This window comes from Lepidochelys olivacea (assembly GCF_965140295.1).
Source record: "Lepidochelys olivacea isolate rLepOli2 genome assembly, chromosome: 14".
Lineage (NCBI taxonomy): Eukaryota > Metazoa > Chordata > Testudines > Cheloniidae > Lepidochelys > Lepidochelys olivacea.
In genome coordinates this window covers 2,289,846-2,297,437 of record NC_140424.1, presented here as the reverse complement: position 1 = coordinate 2,297,437, position 7,592 = coordinate 2,289,846, and the positions used below count along the sequence as shown (strand labels likewise).

The following is a 7,592-nucleotide window of genomic DNA, read 5'->3' as shown; positions in this document are numbered from 1 at the left end:
AATTCAATCCACTCCTTGGCTTCTCTCCACTTAAATCAGTGGAATCTTACACCAGGGCAGACTTTGGCCCTGAATGTTCTGTTGCCTAAAAGCCTGAAATGTGGCTGACCACTGAGCTGGCTCAAACACATGTAGAGAGGGTCTCTGGGCAAAAGATAACGCAAATGTCATCAGTGGTAACTACCACCACCCCTTTTCCTGTCCAGCACCCAGGGCAGGACTCGTCTGGAGATTCGGAATGTACACATTGAACCATAAGAGCACCAGAGTGAAATGGAAACCCCACTTTTCTGCCCAGCTGTAGATGCCCATAATAAAAGGAAACAAACAAAGCAACAAAGAGAACCAACCATGCAGAATGGATGGAGGAAAGAGATACAGATTATTTATATGCTTCCATAAACATGTGAGGAAACTGCAGTGATGGATGCATCATAAAAATGTGATAGATAGATCTGCATTCATCCTAACAAATTCCTCTCTAATTTTCCAATTCTCACCAGCTGGTATAACCTTTTATTAGTGACTGGAGACAGGAAACAAATTAATAACATGTCTAGATTAGACAAGGCAGTATGCACCATGGACCATAAAGAAGCTTATTCTATCTTGCAACAGCCTGTACCACCCCAATGCTCCCATGCAAATCTCACAACTTCCATTCAGGGAAGAGCACTATCAGGGATTGCAATACTGCAGTTCAGAGAAAGAGGAGAGTAAAGAAATCAGCAGGTAGGTTTTCCCAGATGAGGCCTGAGTACTTGGGGTTAAAGGAGCTCTAAGCTGCAGCCAGGAGACATCCTTGTGTAGGGTTCCCATCTGGAGGGGAGGGTGGTGGGGAATGAATACAAACAAATGTCACATCCTCAGTTCTCAAGGCTTGAATAATAGTCAGCCTTGACTGAAGTACTGAAGATAAAAAGGCAGCAATTTCGCTGAGTAACCGTGGCTACCAAGTACCCTCAGGAAGGCCTTTAATTTTGTCAGTTCATTTGTTTTCCCATTTCCATACAAACCCTCTCTCACACCCACAACCAAGTTACGTGTCAACATCACTATGCTACAAATGTGAGTCCTGTATTCCTGAAACCGACAAGGCCAGATGCCCGAGGCTAGGCCAACTGTGCTTAGGGCAGGACCTTGGGGGTGGGGTGGGGTTGAGCTGGGGGCTCTAATCCACCGTTTGGCTCCCCTGATCCTGGGGCCAGCCGCAGGCTGATTTGGTCTCTGGCAAAAGAGCAGGCAGAGTCCCGAGGGACTGTTCCATCAGTCGCTGACTGCCAGTGCCCAGTGTTTCCTGGTCACACCCCCACTCCCCCGGCGCCCAGGAACACCCTGTGATGAATTATGATCATTGCTATTAGTGTTGTGGATTATGGGAGGGCCCCGAGCTTCAGTCGGGGATCCGCTCCCCGCCCCCCTGTGACCAGCGCCCCGGGACTCAGAGCCTGGGAACGCCGCTCGCTGCCCGGCAGAGCCGGGCTCCTGGCCCTCCCAGGCAACGCCCGCCCCCGCAGGCCGGATTCACAGCCCTGGTCCCCGGCAGGCTTTAATTTCCGCCGGGGGGGGGGGGGGCTCAAGCACATACCAGGGGCTGGCGTGCTGGAGAGGAGCCTGCGCCGAGCCCCGCAGGGGAACCCGCGGCACCCCGCTCCTAGCTGCACACACTCCCCTTGCGTGTGTGTACACACACCCACCCCCCACCCTGAGTGCGTACACACACACCCCCACCCTGAGTGCGTATACACCCCCCCCCACCCTGCGTGCGTCCGCTGCCCTTCCCCCGCGGCAAGCTGGTTCCCCACCACTGGCTCCGCACACACCGCTGCATGTGCCCCCCCCCGAGTGCGTACACACACCCCCTGCTTGCGTATACCTCCCCCCCCGGCTCCACACACAGACCCCGCTGGCTCCCCCCGCCCTGTCCCACGGAGCGCGTGTCCGCGCGTGGGCCCTGCCGCGGGGGGACGGGGGGGGGGAGCGCCGCCAGCTCCAGCGGGCAGGACCCCCCCCCCGCGCGCGCGCCGCCAGCCCGGCAATTAAACCGGGATTCCACCCCGCGGTGACGTCAGCGGCGGCGTAGCCCCGCCCGCGGTCTATAAAGCGGCCCGCGCCCCGCCGCCGCTCGCCAGCGCTCCGGACAGCTCCCGGGTGCTGAAGCCGAGCGCGGCGTGGGGCGAGCTCGGCGCCAGGCCCAGCCATGCCTGCAGGGGCCGCGTGCTGCCTTTTCCTCGCCTCCGTCCTCTGGCTGAGGGCGGGCGCCCAGAGCTTCGGCCAGACGCGCTTCGTCTGCACCTCGGTGCCGGTGGATACGGACCTGTGCGCCTCCTCCCTGCCCGCCAGCGGCACGGCCGAGGAGCTGCAGAGCGCCGTCCTGCAGCTCCGGGAGACCGTGCTCCAGCAAAAGGAGACCATCATGAACCACAAAGAGACCATCCGGGAGCTGACCACCAAACTGGGCCGGTGCGAGAGCCAGAGCCTGCCGGAGACAGGCCCCAGCGAGGCCAAAGCGGCCGGGGGAGCCAGCCGCAAACAGACCGGCTCGTCCAAAAACACCATGGGGGATCTGTCCCGGGCGCCCGCTGCTGAGACCCTGAGCCAGCTTGGGCAAACTTTGCAGTCACTTAAGACAAGGCTAGAAAACCTAGAGGTACTTTTACTTTCCGTTATTCCGTATAGTTAGACGAAAGGGCGCGGGACGATCTTACCTATGACTCCACCTCGGCCACGTCCTTAGCTCCGCGGTAACCTGTCGTGGGGCGCCGCTGTCCTGCGTGAGGGGCAAATGCAGCAAGGTAAAGCACAGCCCAAACCTGACTACGGCAGCTGTGCTCGCTTTAGTTTGATTAGGCGAGGCCGCTTGTTTGGTGCGGGCTAAATGAATGTAGCTCTCAGCTAGCGAGCGCCGGAGCCAGTCCCGGGCAAATCCCGCACGGTGTTAATTTGGTTTGTAACAACCCACTTATTATCTTTGCTCCCGCAGCAGTTTAGTAGGATCAATTCGTCAGGCCAAACCAACCACCTGAAGGACATACTCCAAACTAAAATCGATGACTTGGAGAAGCAAGTTCTGTCCAGGGTGAACAGCCTGGAGGAAGGAAAGTTAAATCCAAAGAATGAGTCCGAGGAAAGGAACAAAATAGAGAGCACGTTAACTTCCCTGCACCAGAGGATCAGTGACTTGGAGAAAGGTAAAGGCTCGGACTGCAGCTGACATGGTGGGGTTTAGATGCACCATCCCTAACACAAACCCTAGCGCCGGACGGGATGAAAACATCACCCCCTCGCCCATCCTCCCGGTTCCCCCCCCCCCCCATAGACGCCGGATTGAGGTTCCTCTTTCCGAACAGTGGCCCGTTTTTAAACCCCGTATCTATTGCTTTGTCCCTTGGCGGGACCTGGCGGCCGGGGGCGCGGGGTCCTGCTCTGCTCACCGGGGGCCCGGGAGCTGTCTGTAAAGTCGGAAGCGCCCTGAGCCCGCCCTGTTGTGTCCGGGACCCTGCACATCTGCCCCAGGAAACCACGCAGCTGGCCCATTAGAAACCATTGCGCTTCCGATCCAACCGTGGCGGGCATTGGACGCGTGGGGTTCCCGCGCCCCGGCAGGGCTCTGCGCCAGGTGAGCTGGGGCGGGTTGGTGCGTGTGCGAGGCGCCCCCTGAGCAGGGTCTTCAGCAAGCTGCGGGCTTGCCCCGTCCCGGCTTGCTGCGCCTTGGGGCCCTGCCCGGAGCGTTGGTTCGGGCCGGTCCCTCTGGCTGTATGGGGAAATGGACGCGGGCTGTCCTGGGGGGAGCGGGGACCCCCGCCCCCCGAGCGCGGGTCCTATGGCCCGCGTGGAGCGCAGCAGCGGGCTGGCGGCGTTGGGACTGGGCCATCTTAGGCTCGTTACATAAGTCGGGGGAAGGAAGATGCGGGTGATGGGGAGGAAAGGAAGGGCTTGCGGGGTAGCCAAAGCCGGGGCCACTGGCGCCGCTAGCCTTGGTGCGGAACGCGGGGCAGCCCCAGCCCCGCTGTCTCGCTCCAGGGCCCCGCTCCTGCTCCGCGCAGAGAGCCCGCATTGCCCAGCCCGCCCCCGCGGAGAGCAACCCGCTCCGCTTTCTCTCCGGGCAGGGCAGAAAGACAACCGGCCGACCGACAAGTTCCAGCTGACCTTCCCGCTGCGGACCAACTACATGTATGGCAAGGTGAAGAAGAGCCTGCCCGAGATGTACGCCTTCTCCGTGTGCCTGTGGATCAAGTCCAACGCCTCGCCCGGGGTGGGGACGCCCTTCTCCTACGCGGTGCCCGGCCAGGCCAACGAGCTGGTGCTCATCGAGTGGGGCAACAACCCCATGGAGATCCTCATTAACGACAAGGTAGGCTGGACCCCCAGCCCCCGCAGAGCCCCGGGCTCTCCGCGCCGCCCCCCGCGCGTGGGGCCTCCGCCGCTCCCCTTGCACTGGTGAGAGTGACTGCCCCGGGCAGGCCGGTGCGGAGCCGGGCCCCACGAGGCCCAGGACAGACAAACCAAACCCCCTTTACCCATAGCACGGGATACGGCCCGCCCTAGCCCAAAGCGTGGGTCTCTTACAGCCGATGGAGTCCAGCGCCCCACCCAAGTCAGAGGTTGCAGAATGGGCCCGGTCCTGCGCTTCGCCATTGACCCTACTGGGAGCAGGGGCAGGTCCCAACGCGGCCCCCTCTCTCCGGACTACAGGGGTCCCTGCACCGCAGCAGACTCCGCTCAGTCCTTATTAACTCCGAGATGGGGGGGGGAGGCTCTGGCCGATCTAGGGACCTCTCTGAGCTCGGCGGCCCCGGGGCTGCAGTAACCCCCCACCCCTTCTCTTCCCCCCCCACCCCCCCAGGTCGCTAAGCTCCCGTTCGTCATTAACGATGGGAAGTGGCACCATATCTGCATCACCTGGACCACGCGGGACGGCGTGTGGGAGGCCTACCAGGACGGCACGCAGGGGGGCCACGGAGAGAACCTGGCTCCCTATCACCCCATCAAACCGCAGGGGGTCCTGGTCCTGGGCCAGGAGCAGGTAAGGTGCCGGCAGCAGGGGCCGGCTGCGCAGCCCCCTGGAACAGAAGTGGGGGGCTGCCCTGGGGGCCGCAGGGGAGGGGGCCGCAGGTCAGGGCTGGAAGACGGGGAGTGATCCAAGGGCGAGGAGGGAGATTCTCTCTCACACGCGCACCGCAGAGGGGATACACACTCTCTCTCTCTCACACACGGCCACACCCCCCCCCCCACACACACTCACTGCCTGCCACCCGCACAGCCCCCTGGACGCCGGGCGCCCGGGCAGACTTTGCGGGTGGTTTGGGGCAGGGGCTGCCCCCCCGCCGCGAAGGCTGCGGGAACAGTGCGGCGCGGGGAGCTGCGGAAGGGGCCCGGGGAGGCGGCTGGTTCCCCCTGGGCGGGGCGGGGAGCCTGACTCGGCGGGGGGCTGGCTCTGACGCCCGGGCCTGGGGAGAGCCAGGCTGCCCCGTGCCGGTTCCCCAGCGGGGAGCGGTGACCCGCCGCGGCTGGGCGCGGGGGCCCGGGGGCGACTCGGGGCCCGGCGCCGGCGGGCAGCAGGGGCGCGACGCCCGCTCCCGCGGGGGCCCCTGTGACCCGCGCTGTGATTTCTCCGAAGGACACCCTGGGCGGGGGGTTTGACGCCACCCAGGCCTTCGTGGGCGAGCTGGCCCATTTCAACGTCTGGGACCGGAAGCTCAGCCCCGGGGAGATCTACCACCTGGCCACGTGCAGCACCAAAGCCCCCGCCGGCAACGTCCTCGCCTGGTCGGAGACCACCATCGACGTCTACGGGGGGGCCACCAAGTGGACATTCGAAGCCTGCCGCCAGCTCAACTAGCGGCGGGTGGGCTGGAGCGCGGCCCCCCCCCTCCTCCCCCACCCCCGGGCATGAATTCAGGACTAAAGTCTCCCCCGCCCCGCGTCTGTCCCTGCAAAAGCAAACCCCGCCGAGCACCAGGGCACCGGCCTCGCCAGCGCGGGCGCGGCCGCTCCAAGCGCCCCGGGCCGCACCGAGCGCCGGCTGACCAGCCGGTGGGAGGGCTGGTTCCGGCGTCTTGGCCCTTTCCCTGGAGGGCGGCGCCCGCCCCCCGCTTCCAGCTCCCCCAACCGGCTCATTTCTGTCTTGCCAACTTCCTTTGAAGCCTGCGTGCCTTGGGCGGGTGCAGCTCCCTCGCCCAGCTGTCTTCGTGCGCCTCCTCGCCAGTGGCTCTCCCGCAGCGGCTCCTTCCCGGGTGGCCAAGCGGAGGGCACGTCTACACTAGGTTGTGTGACCCGAGAACGGGGGGCCGCTGAGTTCTTGCCCCCCACCGCTGAGCACCTTGGCAGAGGGCCAGAGCACTAGGCGGGTCTGACGTTGCTTAGGGGTGTGTGGGGCTGACTCAGGAGCCTCCGATCCCCGGTTACTTTTATTTTTTTGGGGGGGGGGGGGGCGGCTCCTTTCGTCTTTCAGTGCCAGGGCGTGACTCCTGTCTACTTGGACTGGCTCTGCAGGAGCATCGGCGGAGGAAGAGCCTCCTCCTTCCCCCACTGGGCTAGGAAGCGGAGCCGCAAACCCGGGCAGAGCTCAGACCCCCTTTTCTCGCGGGGCAGGGGGACCTGCTTTGTTTCCAGACCCCTCCGAGGCTCCTTCCTTCTCCAGTCTGACCCCCCTCCCCATTCTGCGTTCTTCGTCAGTAACAGCCCTGCCCCGGTGTCCAAGGAATGGGGGGTTGACGGCGGGTGGCCAGGAGAACCCCCCAGGGAGCCACGTAGGATCCTGCTCCGGCTCGGACTTGCTGAAGCCAGCGCATCCCGGGGGCCCTGCTGGGTTGCTGGCCTGTGATTTACAGTCAGCTCCGCTTAGGCCTCTTCCTCGGCCCGCAAGCGCCCACCCCCAGGAGCCACAGACCCGACGGGCTCCGGGGGGGCTAAGAGGGTGGGGGCAAAGCAGGAGGCTTGAATCCTCTGGCCACGGCAGGGGCCCGAGTTCGGCTCAGGCGCTGGCAGGTGCCCGCTGGCAGCGGGGGCTTGAGCCTGGGCGCACAGGACGGGAAGGGATTTCCGTGCTAGAAGGGGGTAGGGGGCTGTGGGGAAAGGGACGGGGCACATCCCGCTGTGGCCCCGCTTCCTGCGGGGGTAAGTGGCTTCCGCGGTGCAGCTGCTCCCCCAAGCATCAGGCGCTTCTTCCCAGACACGGAGCCTCCGGCCGGGGCCGCGCCGGGTCTCGCTGCTCAGCGGCCACCCCTCTCCAGCCGGGCGGGAGGCGGGTTCGCTCTCGCCCGGCTCTGAGCCCAGGGGCTCTTGGCCGAGAGAGGGCGGCGCGGGGAGCTGGCTTTGGCATTGCAGGGGGTGCTCACGTCTCGGTTCCCTAGCCTCGTCTGGCCTGCTTGGGGAGGGGGCTGCAGACTGGGGGCGGGGAGGGGGGAGGGGGGAGGGTTGCCCGAGCGCTGTTCATGCTCTAGGATGGCCTGGGGGGCACGTTCCCAGCCGGAGGATGGCCGAGCAGGCAGCGTTACCTTCAGCACCCCGGCTCCTCCCGGCGCTGTCCCTTGAGCACCGCGGCTGCCTCCATCCAGAGCTCGGGCTCCCTGGGAGCTGCCAGGCAGCAC

At 64.4% G+C, this 7,592-nt stretch overlaps 1 protein-coding gene across 2 annotated transcripts; it reads left to right on the top strand.

Moving 5' to 3' along the window:
• Positions 1 to 2,118: 2,118 nt before the first annotated feature.
• NPTX1 (neuronal pentraxin 1) lies at positions 2,119 to 7,389 on the top strand. 2 transcript variants are annotated; one of them, XM_084647192.1, is made up of 5 exons: positions 2,119 to 2,650; positions 2,987 to 3,191; positions 4,110 to 4,354; positions 4,847 to 5,026; positions 5,621 to 7,389. In XM_084647192.1, the coding sequence occupies exons 1-5, from the start codon at positions 2,201 to 2,203 to the stop codon at positions 5,840 to 5,842; spliced, it is 1,302 nt and encodes a 433-aa protein (XP_084503318.1). In that variant the 5' UTR covers positions 2,119 to 2,200; the 3' UTR covers positions 5,843 to 7,389. The 2 variants fall into 2 exon arrangements, with proteins under 2 accessions (XP_084503318.1, XP_084503317.1); XM_084647191.1 differs by having other exon boundaries at positions 2,120 to 2,650; positions 2,984 to 3,191.
• The last annotated feature ends 203 nt before the right edge of the window (positions 7,390 to 7,592 follow it).

Bases quoted from the DNA above. Each gene is read 5' to 3' on its own strand.
- NPTX1 (XM_084647191.1), top strand. From the start codon at position 2,201: ATGCCTGCAGGGGCCGCGTGCTGCCTTTTCCTCGCCTCCGTCCTCTGG. The intron at 4,355-4,846 runs GTAGGCTGGACC...CCACCCCCCCAG, and splicing joins AGATCCTCATTAACGACAAG to GTCGCTAAGCTCCCGTTCGT. The intron at 5,027-5,620 runs GTAAGGTGCCGG...ATTTCTCCGAAG, and splicing joins TGGTCCTGGGCCAGGAGCAG to GACACCCTGGGCGGGGGGTT.